Source organism: Cibotium barometz, chromosome 10, assembly GCF_041138505.1.
Source record: "Cibotium barometz isolate CiBa-2024 chromosome 10, ASM4113850v1, whole genome shotgun sequence".
Lineage (NCBI taxonomy): Eukaryota > Viridiplantae > Streptophyta > Polypodiopsida > Cyatheales > Cibotiaceae > Cibotium > Cibotium barometz.
In genome coordinates this window covers 13,458,402-13,475,682 of record NC_141055.1, presented here as the reverse complement: position 1 = coordinate 13,475,682, position 17,281 = coordinate 13,458,402, and the positions used below count along the sequence as shown (strand labels likewise).

Below are 17,281 nucleotides of genomic sequence, written 5' to 3'. Positions count from 1 at the left end.
TCCTAAAACAAGTGTCGTTTGGTGCTTGGCCGTAAAGCTACCAGTATAACTTCCCTTATGAAAATGCTAGCCCGTCGTTTGTTGTCACACCGAGAAGACTCCATAGCCATGGGAGTGAAGATAATGGCCACCTGTTGAATTAATCTTAAGCCTTTTCTGTGATACCATAAAGTGTGAACCAACCTGTGTATATTTTAATCAAAATAGTAATTAGTGATTGCGGAAGATCCCTCAAGACTTGTAAAGCCGACCAACTATGAACATGACTTGTTTATGCCTTTTAATACTAATTAGCAGAAAACTATACAAGACATATGAAATAACTAAGATACAAAAACGGAAGCAACCAGTGAAAATACGCCAATTTCTTACTCATGTAAATGAAATATTTGTTGGCAATGACGACGACTTTTTCGGAGTCTTTATAATAAAAACAATTAACCAATAGGCATCTTTCTATGCTTAGAACTTATATCTAATGAAAATCACTCTTTTATAATAAAAAAATAACCCATATGCATCTTTCTATATGCATAGAATTTATATCTAATGAAAATAACACTTTTAGAATAAATATATTTCTACTATGCATAGAATGAAAATGACACTTTTAGAATACACAAATGGTGGAGATTACTCTTTTTGAATGATAAAAGATAAAACTTATTTCACAAAATTTTAAAAAATTTCGCCATAACTCCTGTTTACGGCTGACCATTTTTTAATTTTTCTATCCTAAATTACTTTAGAAATTATCCCCAAATGGTTTTAAGCACTCTAAACTAAATTAAATTTCACTTTTAAAAGAGAAACAATATGAAAAGTTTAATTCCAACAATTAGATCACTTAACTAGGATAAAGAAGGGCTGATTTTAAGAATGAGAGAAGGGGAAAGCCTTTCCGACAAGGCATAGCATCAATTTATCATTTCAAACAAAACAAAAATTAGAAAACCATTAAAAGAATAAAAAAATATAAGATTCCTAACTTACATGAATTATGGGAGCTTTCCTTTGGCTTGATGATTTGAGGGATCTACTCTTGTTTGCAACAAGAGTGGCCACTAAATCTTTAGAAGAGGGAATGGTCAAAAACTAGGGAATTATTAAGAAATTCACAGTTCTTGGCTCTTGGGAGGAGTAGAGTAACAGTGCATAAAACACTATTAAGCTTTAACAAAGGGAGAGGCTTCTATTTAAAGAAAAAAGTGAGCTTCTAACCAAGCAAACTGATTCTAGAATTTTCCAAAACAGTTTGGTCAAATTTTGACCATTTTTAGGTCAGTTTAGCTTACTTTTTGGAACCAGACTTAAATTAGGAGAGAGGAGAAATGAAAAATCTCAAATTTTGATAATTTAAAACTCCACCACACATGTGAAATAGGCGTCTCCTTCATGAGGGGGGAATCCCCATTGTGAGGTGTCAAAAATCCATTTTTTAGTATTTCCTTTGGTCCTTAGCCCACTCTTCATCTTATGTGAGTATTTACTCATTTTTGGGGGGGTTTTTTTTATTTCTTCTATTTACCTTCTCCACACAGTTGGATGAATCTGATGTCTCTCAAAATCTTAATTTAAAGTTTTCAAAAAATCTGGACCCCTAGGATATAAGGCCTCTTGAACAGATGATACTTGATTTCTAATGCACCTTTGGGAATCTTTTTGAACTTCTGTTTCAAGGAAACTTATTTTAATAAGAAGAGATATAAGGCCTCTTGAACAGATTGTACTTGATTTCTAATGCACCTTTTAGAAATCTTTTTGAACTTCTGTTTCGGGGAAACTTATTTTAATAAGAAAGATATTTTTTCATCCAAAAATATTCAAAATCTGAATAATCTCTCTCTAGAATATATTCTCTCTCTAAGCCAAAATAGGTAAAAACAAGATCTTTTATATTTCTGAAGAAGGATTTGATTACAGGGGAAGATGCTGGACATCTTGAGAGGCTGGGGAGGAATCTTACATTCTCTCCCACTTGAAAAACGCGAGATGTCCTCATCTCGCAAACTGGAGGTAATCCTGCAAACAACTCGGCTTCTTTCTCCCAGGTGGCATCTTCAAAAGGATAGAACTTAATAATTCTCCGAAGAATCTTTTCTCGAACATCAAGGATTTCTTCAGGTTGGAGTTCTATCTGCCCTTGGGTTGAAGAGGTTAAGATTTCATCATCAAGCACATGATTCGGGCTTGGTACATACTTTTTAAGAAGGCTGACATGAAATACATTATGTACTTTGAGATGAGGAGGCAGAAGAAGCTCGTAGGCTAGGTCACCTAGTTTCTTTGTAATTAGATATGGCCCACAATATCTGGGGGATAACTTCTTGTACTTCCCAAGAGATAGAGAACTTCTTTTGGGCCGTACTCGAATGAAGACCGTATCTGCTTCTTCGAATTTTCTTTCTGTCCTCTTCTTATCTGCTTCTATCCTGGGCAGCTTTTATATCTTTGCGAATTTTCTGTCTGTCCTCTTCTTATCTGCATACTGCTTCTATCTATCCTGGGCAGCTTTTATATCTTTGCGAATTGACTGCATCTGCTGCTCCATGTCATCAAGCATCTGTCTCGATATCTCGACCCTAATCAATGGGTCGGACCAAGTTAATGGAGTTAAGTAATCTTGTCCATACAGAGCTTTGAAAGGGATCATCCCAATAATTCTGTGATAAGAAGCATTGTAGACGAACTCGACTAGGTACAGATAGCTTAGCCACTTTTTGGGTTCCTTGTTCCACAGAATGACCGAAGTATATCGTCGATTACATGGTTTACTCTTTCTGTTTGACCATCGGTCTCAGGGTGGTAAGCTGTGCTGAGATCCAAGAAAGTTCCTACTAAAAAATGCAGTCCAGAATCTTGACGTGAATTCGGGATCTCGATCACTTACTATTCTTCGGGGTAGGCCATGCAATCTGAAGATTTCTTTCAGGAACACTCTGGCCACATCCACTGCAGTGTAGGTTTCTTTTACTAGAATCAGATGGGCAACTTTGGTGTTTTAGTAGATGATGATGACAAGGTGAAAGTCTGTCTACATGGTCTCGTGCCACAATACAAGGCGTTCAAGATGTCTATTCAGACTCTAAAAAACATTCCCAATTTTACAGATTTGGTGAATGGGATGAATCCCAGTAATGATGTTAATAACTAAAATAACAATAATGACTCTAGCAAATCACTACGAGATTAGTAGATTATGCTGACAGATTTTTGCTGTTAACATTTGACCCAGTGACTCAAATTAAGGGATGACAAATTGAGAACCTGCATAACTGAAATTCACGTGGAGGAATGTTTAGATTAAATTTTCGGTCTGATGGACCATTATTGTGTTAAGGATATGAATGATATGTTCTGAATAAATTATTCTCTGATAATCTGTGTTCTTTTTGTAGAAGAGATCTTTATCCCAGGATTCTATTGGGTTGACCAGACTATAAGGAATCCCAGAATCACTTGGATCTTAAGGAAAAGAGTTGTCTTCCAGGTCTGCGAGATGAGAACATCTCGCGTTTTTTAAGTGGGGTAGGATGTAAGATTCCTTCCTCCAACTTTTGAGGTGTAAAGGAGTAAGAACCTTCTCTTCTGTCGTTGAAATTATTCCCCTCTGTGAAATAGAAGAAAGATCTTGTTTTACCCTGTTTTGTCTTGGAGAGAGAAAATATCTAGAGAAAGGTAATTCAAAATTGAGATATTTTTGGATATAAAAATCCTCCTAGTGTCTAAAATGGTTTCTCCTTAAACAGAAATTCAGAAAGAACTTTCCAATATGCAATTGCAATTAATTGAAAATGTGTATAAAGGACCTTAGCGCCTAAGGGTCAAGATTTTCAGTAATTTTTTGATTATGGTCCAATTAAGGTTCCTATGGACCAATTGGATTAATCCAAATGTGCGGATGAGATAAATCCAAAGAATAAAAGAAAATACCCAAAAATGAGTAAATGCTCACATAATATGAAGAGTTGACTAAGTACAAGGTTTATTAGTTAAAAATTATGAGATATTACTAAAAAAATGAGATATTTTAGTATAATGATACATTTTTGACACTTTGGTAAAAGAGAGGGAGAGACCTAAAGTAGCAAGTGCCACAAGTTGTCACTCTCTTTAGGCCAAAAGAGAACAGTCTTCATGGTTATTCCCTCACATTAGGATAAAGGGGAAGCTCAAGCAAGAGAGAGACCTAAACTCAATCCTACCTAACCAAGCAAACCATCAAGCAATGCAAAGATTCAACCAAACAAAAACAAGCTGCAAAGAGTAGAGAAGAGGGACAGCTCACTTATATTCTATTGCAAGGGAATGACTGTGTTGTTTAATGTCCAAATAGACTTATTTACAAATGAATAGCTTTCACACTAGGCTTGACAAAACTTTAAAGAGGTTCATGGCCACTAGTTCTAGTCTTAAGCAAATATGTACACAAAGTTTGTGACTTTTCTATTTGGCAATTATTAAGTTCAAGTTAAGGTTGCTTCGCCAATTCTGGCACCGTTGGTGCTTCCATTACATGCGGATAAGATGGAGAAACACCTTACGGTGGGATGATAAGATGAAACCATGTTAACCAACGAAGTTGTTAACAAAACTACAACAACAAATTCAACCTATTCCATTCTCTTTTCTAATAATCTCCCCCATCCAATGGACAAGGGATGTACTTGTAAAAATTTCCATTCCATCCATGTAATATTAGAACGTAAACGATTCCATACCTCATTGAGAGGCACCTAAAAACATTGCTAGTGGCCGCAAAGTTACCTAAACAAGCATCGCCAATAGCTTTAAGAACATGGTAATCGCAAGCCCTACATTAGGCGAGTCGGGCCACGTTAGCAGAAAATCTCTGGGCTCAACAGAAGAGCTGATACTGAAGTAACTTACTACGGGGGTTTACAGGCCCGTGATCTCTCACCAAATTCAGGCGACCTTCATTGTCCATTCATATACGGACAAGGGAGTTCCCCAACTTCAGGTGATCCCCCCTGCCCTAAGTTATATGGGAGACCCCCACCCATGGCCACAGGAAGGAAAGAAAAATCTGTCATCAGGTTGCATTGTACAGCATATAATGCATCCTGCTCCTTGAGACTTTTGCACACTAATAGATCAAAAGGAGACCCGGACTCAGCCGCTTCTGGGAAGCAAGCAGCCCCCACACTAAATGCATTAAAAAACCAAAAAGAAAAGCAACAATAAGCACTTACCATCACCTCAGCTTCTTGTAAGAAGACCATCTTCAAGAGTGCAGACAGACAGAAACAACACAATATAAGTTCCCACACAGGTCCAGTGGGTGGAGATCGGTCTGTAAACACCCTATCTAGGCAAAAGCTTTACTAAGCATGCATTTACAGCTAAATTTAAAATAGTCATTTATGTTTGAAATTTCACTTGCCATGAGAGGTTCAAAGACTCGATCATCGTGATAAAGCTCCCAAAGCCTTGGTCTGTCTCCCTTCTTAGACCAGAAACAAAGAAAACACCTAAACGCCCAGATAAATCCAGTATACTTCAATGCTAGACCCGAAGAAAATTCACGTGCTTACATCAACCTGCCGGGAGGCATTTGGTGCTTCCGGACAATGCTGAAACACATTAGAAATTTTGTCAGAGCTTTCCTTCTTCGTCTCCATGCCGTCTTCTTTAAGAAAACAAGCATTGCTCTCAAGTGAATTGGACTCCTCCCTTGTAACTTTTCCCCCCACCGGACACTCCTCTCTGTCTGCGGTCATCTCTGTGAAAGTTTCTGCAACTTCCGATTTCTTCTCCTCCAAATCCATTTGGATAACCTCTGCAGCTTCTGCAATGGTGTTTCCCATTTGTGCCTCCTCCGCTGACTCCACCTCTTTGCCATCTTCTTTTTCGTCTCGAGAAGGCACAGGCGGCATCTCCTCTAAAATCTTGGCATCACTCGTTCCTGCGCCTTCCATCACTTCGTCTGTTTTTGGATCACATGGCGGTGGTGGAACTTTGGCTGGCAGCTCTTCGGGCTCTCCATTCTCTTCATCTTTCTCTTCATCTTTGGGTGCTTCCTCCTCCACCTTCCTTTTAGGCCGTTTCCCTCCTGACCCACCTTCTGGACTAGGCCGTGTCTTCGAGCTAAGCCTCGAAGACCTCCTTGTCGGGGTCTCACCTGACAACAAGGGTATAGATTCGATGGTTTGAAAGACGTGAACAGAAGAAGAATCTTGAAAAAATTTAGAAGCCAAATATACCTGTACTCCAGTCAAAATCAGATGCGGCAGGAGCACCAGGATGACTCTTCAGATAACGGTCCAGCACTCTTTTAGATTTTATCTCCTCTCCATCTGGTGTGACAAAGTAAACATCTCTTTTGCTTGGAGTTGATCCCTTTTTGGAGGAGGCAATCTGAATGATATAAAAAGATCACACAATGTAAGGTCTCACAAAAAAAGCTGCTGGCATGGAACATCAACAGGGTTCAAGCATGCGTCATCATGTTCTATTGGTTCAAGCATGCGTCATCGTGTTCTGTTGTGTAGTGACTAACTTTCCGCAAACCATTGTTTGTATGCACACATGAAGGCAATTGAAAGACTGCAACGACTTCACGAGAAAGGAAAGGGGCACCAGGGGCCAAATGGCATAGTCAGGAGGACACCGGCAGGAATGGGTCCACCAGGGCGTCATATGCATTTGTTCCGGTGGAACATATGACAGGTATCCCCAGTGATTCTTAACCAGCAGGCAAAGAAGGTGGCCCTGATGGTACTCTACTTAGGACACTAAGGTTCGGTTATAATGTATGTACACCAAGTATGTATAATGTATCGGTTATTTCCTGAAATGCAGTGACATTGACATCTGACAGGAAACTACAAAATAGGGTGTTCGGAAATTGATTCATAGACAAGAAAAAAGGACTCCACTCATAAGCTGCCAAGGCAGGGAATGTAGGCTGGCCATTGGAGCTGTCGAAAACAAGGAAGGCAAGCTGTAAACATATGCAGCTCCAGCAAGCACATAGAAAGGGCAACTCTATGTATGCCACGCACCGGTGCAGCACCAATTCATAGATATCTCTTAAAACAGCTTCCCAACCGATCTTCAACCAGCCCTTCCAGCATAACAGAGAGGAAATTTTTGGGGGATGCATGGAGGCCACTACTACCGCAAGATATATTCATGAACAATAAATGGCCACAAAATAACAATAAGGGAAAGTAGAAGCTTGCAGCAAGTATGCCTACAAGATGACCCATCACCAAAAGCAAGATATCAGAGCAAGCTGCTAGGAGGTCCCCATATGTGCACGCACAAACCACGACCCCCATCCTACCTTTTCTACTTGCACCTGAACACTGCTACATGTCATGCATGCTGCCAGCCACCTGCTGCTTTCACAAAGCCAATTTCTGGCCAGCCTGTCGCATTCTAGCATTCTCAATGTCAAAGCAGATCAACATCCTTCTTGCACCTTGATGTCAAAGCAAGTATGCATCCCTCTTGCACCTACCTCGCGACTTGCGAGCCTACTTCTCAGAGCAAGCTGCTAAGAGGTCCCCATATGTGCACGCACAAACCATGGCCCCCATCCTGCCTTTTCTACTTGCACTTGAACGCTACATGTCATGCATGCTGCCAGCCGCCTGCTGCTTTCACAAAGCCCATTTCTGGCCAGCCTGTTGCATTCTAGCATTCTCAATGTCAAAGCAGATCAACATCCTTCTTGCACCTTGATGTCAAAGCAAGTATGCATCCCATGATGTTTGGATAGCTTAGGGTGGATAGAAGTGGTAGGTAGACATGATGTTTATGCATGACAAGCACACTAAACATTGTGAGGTACACTGATGTGGAGTGATTAACACTAATAATTCAAAAGACTAACATAATGGGGGCATAGTAGCCAGGAGTTTCATAAAAAAGGTTTTTGAAACGCGTTTCGAAACGTTTCGAAACGTTTCATTGCCCGACCCAAAAGTATGAAACGGGAGGGGTACCTGGGGGGGGGGGGGGGAGACCCAACAATAGGGACCCTCAACAAGTTTCATATCAGTTTATAAGAGAGAGAGAAAGAGAGGTAAAACCTGCTAGTTGCAAGGCTGTAGCAAACACGCACGCACGCTCTCTCTCTCTCTGTGAAACTCGCACGTAAGCTCTCTCTCTGTGAAACGCATGCGCAAGGCTGAAAAAGGCCCAAATTTTGAGCCGTATGTTTTCAAACGGCAAAAATCCCCAATTTTGACATTAAAAAAAAATAAGCATAAAAAACTCGTTTCAAATTTAACGAAACGTTTCGAAACGTTTCGTACTTCAGTGGGGATGCGAAACGCGTTTCATTGCTACTATGAATGGGGGCAAGATGATGATAATGTCACTCGCTTCAATCTCCATTGATTAGAGGCCTTTAAAGAGGCAGGAGTACACGTGTTTAGCTCAAGGCATTACCACCTAATGCTGGATTAATCATCCCTCATTTTTGTCTCGTGATTCTAGGCACCTCTCCCACAATTTGGGCTCTCTTTATGGTGATTGGAATCTTCCTAACCCCACTGGAGCTAGGCTCCTTGTTCTAGGTAAATTCTAGGGCTTTTGACTTCTTACATTGCTCAATTACAACATCCAGATTCACTCTAAGGTTTTGACTTTACACCTCAGAAGCCTCAAAATCTGCTGCAAAACTGGCTCAGAAACTGGTGTACTGATCTGTCAGAGGCATTTTGTACAATTGAGTCTCCAGCTTGATTCAACCGTGTGAATCAGACTACAGGCAGCCATTCGCTCTCCACATGCAACCAGCAGGCTGGCATGAATAGGTCCACTGATGGCATGCACAGAAAAGTTTGAATAATGAGCTTGCCACTTATTACATCCAAAGGATACTATCCAATTGCCAGAAAATTGCCAATTTGCTGCCTAGTGTCTTTGTAGCCCGGTCGGTAGAAAAGCTCACCGATTTCATCCAAGGGCATGTGTCCTTGTGTCCGTACAGAGACGGACTTAAGTTGTGTACGTGCTGATTGTACGGGCATGCAGCTTTCTGTCTGGGCATGTCTTCTTCTGTCCGAAAAGTATTTGTGAGTTGTGACTACTTCCGAGAGTTCTATTTCATCATAAAAGGCTGGCTTGGTTGGCTGTAACCCTTTTAAGGGCTCAAATTCAGCTCAAACACTGCATTACTGCCAGGACCAAGTGCCTGGTAAACCACTGCATGATGTGAACTAGCTAAACAGCTCACCTTAGAACCTTCAATTTTTCTATCTAAATATTTTGTGTTTTTTTGCAAAAACAATGCCCGACTCTTTTTCCCCTCTCGAATTTAAAAACCTTTCACCAAAAAAAAATTACTTTAAAGAAAAATCAAACGAAATTATGTCGCAAGGCACGAATTTGGAAGCAATTTCAATGGAAATTCGAGCTCGGTTGGCAAGTGGTTCAGGGGCACAATTGCAGCAGAACTTTAGTTAAATTTGCAAGGAATTCGGAGTTCTTAAGACAAATTCTGAGCTTCGGAAAACAAAGGACGGAAATTGAAGTAGAGAAATGGGTTTAAAAAAAGATGTGACCTTTTTCTGCCAGCCTGAGGGGGCGATGAGCTCCGGGGAGGCCTTGTGATCAGGGGTGCCGATGAGGGGGGGTGCGTCCTGCTCAGGGGTAGCCACGGGGTCCGGAGAAGCCATGGCGAAGACAAATACACAGAAGAATTAGGGCAAGGGGGAAAGAGAGAGAAGAGGGGGTAGAAGATATATATGGCTGTGAGGAAGAAAAGGGGGGCAAAGAGAGAGAGAGAGAGAGAGAGAGAGAGAGAGCGGGAAACAATGATGTGATGCCGAGGGAGGGGGGATTTTGACAAATTTGATAGCGCGTTGAAGTCCGCCAGCTATTGGAAACGCGCGCGCTCTCTCTCTCTCTATATATGTCTATCTATGGCTGCAGAGCTTCAGAGTAAGTACCTTGTAGCACAGGTACCCGCAAAGAGCCATCACCTCCCCGAGACCCCGGCAGCTCTCTCTTCATCATCACTAGCCCATTGATATTGTTGTGCGCATATTGCATTTACTGCTGCTCAGCGCAGAAAGTACACACACACACACAACACACATCCAATCCGTGGTCAGAACAGAGATCAATGGGACGGGGACACGGTTTTATCCTCCTAGCCTAGCCAGCGATTCCTCATTAACCCCTTCTGCGTCTTGTAGACCTGTAGAGAGAGAGAGAGAGGGAGAGAGAGAGATGGCCAAGATGACTGAATGCTCTCTCTTTCTCTCTCCTCCAGCAAGTACTCATCCACACACAAAAACTTCAAAGCCCCCCCCCCCCCCCCCCCCGCCCCCCTCTACACTGATTGCCACAACAGCAAGAGACTGTCTGCACACACCCGCGCCGACACCCACTCCAACTGACTCCCAAATCTTCCAAGCATCGTGGTTTCGAATCCTCGTGAATAACCTGTGTGGGATGGTTCTGTTGGGGAAGCAACCCACTGTGAAGTCGACTCTTTCTTGTCGATTTCATAACCACAAGTTTTGTGAACTGTTTTTGTCTTCATCCGATTTAATTCGTGAACTTGCCAACTTGGGAATCTCTTTCTGTCCATGGAAACCAGCCCTATCAGATGAAGAGTTGTTTGTTGTCGCTCTCTATCTCATTGGCACCTAGGCCAAGTTTAACTTTACATGGATAGGTCTTGCAACCCCTATTGGCTTGTCGGTTCGAACCAAAAAAGCCCGTAATTCTACACCCATCTCTCGCCCAAAAAAAAAGTGAGTGCTCGCCAAAAAAAACCATCCCCTCAAGTTGGGAATCTTATGTGGGGTGGAATTTTGCAAGGGTGCTCAATTGCTCAATTGCTGGCTCTAGCACCCTAAAAAGCATATGGAATAATGAATGTAACAAGAGCTCCATCAAATAAATGATAAGAGCAATGAGAGATTTTAATTATTCTTAGATTACACATTTTTTTCCTTTTTGACTTGCTTTTGTTAGTCAATAAAAATGACAATAGAACAAATGATTGCTTGATCAATTATGAACATGAAAATCCAAGGACCTCTCTTATGAATGCCATTATCATATATCATATATTATGTATCAAGTACCATGCACTGTTGATTACCATCTCCTATGTAAAATGTTATTTGTCATATACCATATATATTGCATCATTTATGATGCTTTATCATTGATAAAGTTTAAGTTTTATTTGAATATATTATCGAGATATCGAGCTTAACTAGTGTTGTAGACATTGATGACCTGCATGGATGATAGCTTCTGCACTTATGCCACTAGCATGGTTGGTGAGATTATGGTTGATATGCCACCAATGGATGACAGGCTATGTGGCAACCATATTTGGATTACTAGAGTATGGCATAGTTATAACGCTAACTCATATATTTAGGTTTACACTATGGACCGACCATTGTATATTATAGTAAGAGAGTCCTTTCCCTTATGATATGTACTCTTATCTCTTTAGTTTATGTTTTATCAAGAAGAGAAAAAGATAAAAGAAAATTCAGTCATCCATCTCTCTTTTATGTCTTACTTTCTCTCTTGTGTGTATATGTTTGCTTGCAAGAAACTCAAGCTCTCTCTCTCTCTCCATCATATTATGTTTATGGTATTAGAGCAAGAGTTAAGGAGGCAAGCAAGAGGCAAGAGTAAGAAGGCAAGCAAGGAATGTTGAGAGATGTAATCGCGGTGTTGTGTGTATGTGGGAAAGCACCCTAGAGGTGCAAGATATTGTGGTGAGATAGGAATGCCACATGTAATATTAAATGATGTGTGAGTGTTGTGGAAAAGGAAGTGCCACATGGATGATGATGTGTAAAGTGGGATAAGGCTAGAGGGCCTATATCATTGCATGGTTCATTTGAGATATGCAATAGAATTGAGTGTTGAGTGTGCATTCTCTCTCTCTCTCATAGAGTTCTGAGTGTGGTATAACCTACCTTAATTATGTTACTTAATCTATGTCTATCACCATGATCAATCCCATTTTTGGATTGTTAACATGGTATCAAAGCTTGGGTGGGCTCTTGGTCATGGTGAATATTTATGTATAGTTTTTTCTTGGTTATGAGTTCTTTGATTAAGCATTATTTTCAGTTATTATGAAAAAAAATATGCACACTCATATTATCATTTGGATTTGCACTTGTGAGGATTTGAGAGATATTTGGGGATGCTATTCTCAAGTTTGAGAGGAGATTTGTAACAAGGAGGTTGCATACAAGCTGCCCCCAAGAGAGTTGCAAATGGGAGTTTTGCAACATGGAGAGCCTGCTCATCTCATCAAAGAAGCTGAAAATGGAGATTTCAGCGTATGAAGGCTATGAAGTCTTCGGTGTCATCAAGGAGAAGCTGCCAAGGAGATTTGTGAAGGTATTTTGGTGTTTTTGCCTCTAATTTGGTGTTTGAGCATAGAAGAATGCTCATATTATTTGAAAAGGGTTGCCATGTTGGGATTTGTGAATCCTATGGTTCTTTGCACTTGGGCAAAGAGCATGTGTGGAGGTGCATGCTTGTCAAGATGATGGAAAGTGAGATGGTGGACTCAATGGAGTTCACATGTGTGTGCATCAAGAAGAGGATGCACTTGTTGATATTGCTCAAGGAGATGAGCAAAGTTGTGAAAGCTGTGGGAACTTTCATAATGGTTTATGCACCTTGGTTTCTTGTGAGAAACCATTTTGAAGAAGAACCCTTGAAGATGGTGTGTGGGGATGAAGCATACACGTCATGGAGCTCATTTTGGAGCACATGAAGGCCATGTCAATGGTCATAGAAGACCTCAACTTGGAGGTCTTAAAGAGGCAAAGAATCTCGTAAAAAAGAGAGCATGAAAATTGTGAGCCAATTGGGAGCTCAATAAGGCTATATTGATGGTTGGTTAACCTCATGAAGGAGGTTTTGTTGAGGAGTTCGATATTAAATTTCACAAAAAGGAGAGCTTGAAAGAGAGAAGAGCTCCACACAAAGGTTGCAGCTAAAGAAGACACAGTGCTTGGCTAATGAACAAGAAGGATCATGTACTCATGAGATGAAAGAGGCAATAACAACGATGGTGGTTAAATTACTGGAAGATGGCGGACGGTAGTTTTGCTATGGCAAAATAGAAGAAGAAGAGAAGGCCCATCACAAAGGAATGAGGGTTGTGCTCCAGCATGGCTGATCATAGAGAGAGGTGACGACCCAGAGGTGAGGCTTGTGAAAATTTGACAGCAACAAGCCTGCGCCTCATAGACTAGAGCATGGAAGTGGAGACCTATTGCACCTTCCGCCTCTAGTAGGCTGATTGTGATTGATTCCAAGGCAAGGTAAAATGGCTCCCGTGGTGGCGACCTATGGTGACAGTGGGTGGCAGAGAAAGAAAGAATAGTAGGCACAGTGAAAGCGGGTAGCAACAACGACATCATTACAACTGCAGAGATCAGGTGATCGCTCACAACAACAAGAGGCCCCAACTACAACACAACCATCGCCAGCATCACAACAAAGCGAGCATTAGACCTCAACTTAAGTGTAGCTCAACCTTGATGAGTGGCGATGGGGGCAGCGGCTATCAGAAACAAGCACAAAGGAGACAAATGGTGCTACTATAAAAGACAAAGAAAAAAAGGCTAGATATGACGCCTGTAGATGCCAGCAATGCAAACGACAAAGCATCTCTCTAAATTTTTGAAGAGAAAAAATAATTTAATCTTTTAAAAATAAAGGTTAACACACACACGTTTTCAATTGTTTGTAAGCCTTATTCACATGCTTTGAAAGCAAAAAGTATCACCTTGAAATAGTAGAAAAATATCGGCTTCACAAATACAAAACTGAGAATGATTTTTTACATTTGGTCCACTGCCCAGCTTCGGCCTAGCTTCGGCCAACTAGCTTCGGCCAAAATGATTGTATTGTTTCACCCATGATTATGAGGGTAATCGTACCCGAGTTTAAAGCTCAAAACGAGATATGTATTTTTTGTTCTCACCCATGGGTATGAGGGTTTCCCTACCTGAGCTCACCTAGAAGCTCGAAATGGTTGTTGCATGATGTGTGCATGAGCGATGCACGTGTGAGGTACATGCACATGGTTTGGTTCCCACCCGAACTTCCATGTTCAAATCGGACTCAATGGTTCCGCTGTTGTGAGTGAGTTGGCTCAAAATGGACTAGGTGTCTAAGATGGTAGATATGCGTACACATGTTTGGCTATGGTGGACACTACAATGTGTCATTGAGGGGGAGTGTTGAGAAGGAGTGATTGTGTTTGTGCAATGCTACATTGATATAGGTGATGGATGATGGGTGAGTTGTGGAACACCTCGATTAAGAGGGGGTGTTGAGAGATGTAATCGCGGTGTGTGTGTATGTGGGAAAGCACCCTAGAGGTGCAAGATATTGTGGTGAGATAGGAATGCCACATGTGATATTGAATGGTGTGTGAGTGTTGACCAAAAGAGTGGAAAAGGGAGTGCCACATGGATGATGATGTGTAAAGTGGGATAAGGCTAGAGGGCCTATATCATTGTATGGTTCATTTGAGATATGCAATAGAATTGAGTGTTGAGTGTGCATTCTCTTTCTCTCTCTCATGGAGTTATTAGTGTAGTATAACCCACCTTAATTATGTTGCTTAATCTATGTCCTTCACCATGATCAATCTCATTGAACAAGGAAACAGTACATAGGTAAGAGTATTTTCATTTCCCTCTTTGATTTTGGAGTAACACCTTTGGTAACTGTCATTATCTCATATTGAGACACTCGGGTGAAGGAAGAAGACCATATTGTGTGAAGTTAACTATGTTACTCTTTGTCTCTCTTGTGCGTATGTGTTTGCTTGCAATAAGAAACTCAAGCTCTCCCTCTCCACGACATTGTGTTTATGGTATCAGAGTGAGAACTAAGGAGGCAAGCAAGAGGCAAGAGCAAGGCAAGCAAGGAAGCAGTATATGGGTAAGGGTATTTTCATTTCCCTCTTTTATTTTGGAGCAACACCTTTGGTAACTATTATTATCTCATATTGAGGCACTCTTGGGTGAAGAAAGAAGACCATATTGTGTGAAGTTGCATAGAATCTAAGTGTTGCAAGTGTTGGTGGATGTATGTATGATTGGTTCACATAAAGTTGCAATATGACAAGTTTACAGCATCATTGTTGGAGATTGCAGGTTTACTACCAAGTGTAGAAGTTTTTTGAAAGCACCATTTGGTAAGTTGTTGCTACAGGTAATCACGTCTAGCAATCCATTCCAAAGTGCAAGCTAGAAGCTAGATAAGAATAACTTCTAAGCATGTAAGTTTAGGATGACTAATTAATTTCCTTATGGGAAAATGATATTAGGAGTTCATCTAGGTGATGAAAAGGAGCTAGAGATTGGTGTGAAGAAAATTCCACCCCTTAGCAAGCATAGGTATATAAAGCATAGCATGAAAGAGCTAGAAAGGTGATGTACTAGTTGTCTGCGGCACCAAGTGTGACAAACTCTATGATTGTGCATATACAAGATGCACATGTGAGACCTCCTAGAAGAGAATAAAGAAACTCTCCACCCAACTGATGGATATAGATCCTAGCCCGGCTAACTATAGCCTTGGTCGTCCACACATATCCTGACTCCCCTGAACCAACTCTCCCTAGTCATACCCTTGTTCTGACATTACTCCCCCCTTTTGGAAGAGTTTTCGTCCTCGAAAACAAAGGTATGATATCGGGTCTTGAGAGTACTAACGTCGTCCCAAGTTGAACCTTCTTCCGGTCTATCTTTCCACTTAACTAGATATTGTTGTCTACTTTTGTGATGAGTTCACTGTCTTGAAAATCCAAGATGCACTCTGGCTTGTGTGGTAAAATCGGAGGTTCAATTAAATCTACAAGCACCACATTGGCATCTTCACCGAGTCATTTTCGCAGACGACTAACATGAAAAACTGGGTGAACCTTGGAATGTTCTGGCAAAGCTAACATGTAGGCAACTTCACCTACACGCTTAAGTATTGTCAAAGGTCCACAATACCTAGGCGACAACTTTGGCACTTTTCTCGTCCCCTCAAAGTTTCCGAACTCGGGGGAACCTTGACAAATACTTGGTCGCCTTTTTCAAATGTTACCACTCTACGGTCTTTGTCCGCATAATGCTTGTAACGATCCGTTTTAACACTTTCCTTAGCGATCTTTAGCATATCGGTATGATCTTGCAAAAAATCTTGAACCTTTTGAATTATTTCAGTAGTTAATCCCATAGCTACTGGAGACCAGGGTTGAAAGCCATACATAAGCATGAAAGGACTAAAGCCCGTAGTAGAGCGACATGCTTCATACTATTATAGGCAAATTATTAAATTGGTAAGTAATCTTCTCAATTCATTTGTTGTTTACTCACATATGCCCTTAGCATATCCTTGAGTACTTGGTTGACCCTTTCTATCTGACTATCATTGTGGGAGTGGTCAACGGTACTCATATTGAGCATTGTGTCCATTAGGAATTTTTTGGACCCAAAGAGGGCCTCTTGGATTAACTTTTGATTAGGAATGGACCAATAGGAAGAGGACTGGGTGCATATTTTTGACTTCTTTGACACCCTAGGGGACCTAGGCTTTGGTTTGCTAATGGGACCTAATTACTACTCTTGTCCCCCTACCTCTTGGGTCCAAACTTAGAGGTCCCCCCACCTAGAATCGCGCAGATGAAAAATCCTAAAAATTGAAAATTTTTAATTTTTTCCCAAAAGTGTGTTTTCCCTCTCAAACTTCCCCCCAACATACTCTAGGTTTGGAAAGCTCATTTTGAACCTCTTTCTTCCTCTTCTAAGCTCTCCATTGCTGCAAAAACTCCATACCTCTCAAGCTCTCCCTCCTTGTCAAGCTCCCTCAGTCTCAAGCTCCCTCTCCCTCCTCTCAAAAACTCCATCCCTCTCAAGCTCTCCCTCCTTCTTAAGCTCCCTCCTTCTCAAGCTCCCTCCCTCTCAATCTCCCTCCCTCTCTCTCTCTCAAGCTCCCTCCCTCTCCATTGCTGTAGAAACTCTATCTTTCTTTAGTCTACCCTAGGTTCAGGAAGCCTATTCTCAAACTCTAACCCTCTTTTAAGCTTTCCATTGCTGCACTGAAAACCCTAAACTTTCTCTCCTCTCCACTCTTTTGTTGTAAAACAAGCTTTTCTTTTCCCTTCTTCTCTTTCTTACCACCCACCATGGCCTCTTCCAGTGATGTGAGAAGACCTAGGGAGAAGGTGGAAGAGCTTGTGCTGCATAACACAAGAGATGAGAATGGAGTTTGGGCTCCAACAAGATTCAGGATTGGG

At 41.2% G+C, this 17,281-nt stretch overlaps 1 protein-coding gene across 1 annotated transcript; it reads right to left on the bottom strand.

The window, feature by feature from the left end:
• Positions 1-5,330: 5,330 nt before the first annotated feature.
• On the bottom strand, positions 5,331-9,751 carry LOC147634570 (uncharacterized). The gene is made up of 3 exons (XM_086803684.1): positions 9,540-9,751; positions 6,225-6,378; positions 5,331-6,142 (listed from the first exon to the last, which is right to left on the bottom strand). Exons 1-3 carry the CDS (start codon positions 9,651-9,653, stop codon positions 5,544-5,546), a joined length of 867 nt encoding a protein of 288 aa, XP_086659810.1. The 5' UTR covers positions 9,654-9,751; the 3' UTR covers positions 5,331-5,543.
• Positions 9,752-17,281: the final 7,530 nt, after the last annotated feature.

Excerpts from the sequence above, each read along its gene's own strand:
- LOC147634570 (XM_086803684.1), bottom strand. The coding sequence starts at position 9,653 with ATGGCTTCTCCGGACCCCGTGGCTACCCCTGAGCAGGACGCACCCCCC. Across the intron at positions 6,379-9,539 it reads CCTCAGGCTGGCAGAAAAAG|ATTGCCTCCTCCAAAAAGGG; the intron begins GTCACATCTTTT and ends TATATCATTCAG. Across the intron at positions 6,143-6,224 it reads TGATTTTGACTGGAGTACAG|GTGAGACCCCGACAAGGAGG; the intron begins GTATATTTGGCT and ends CCTTGTTGTCAG.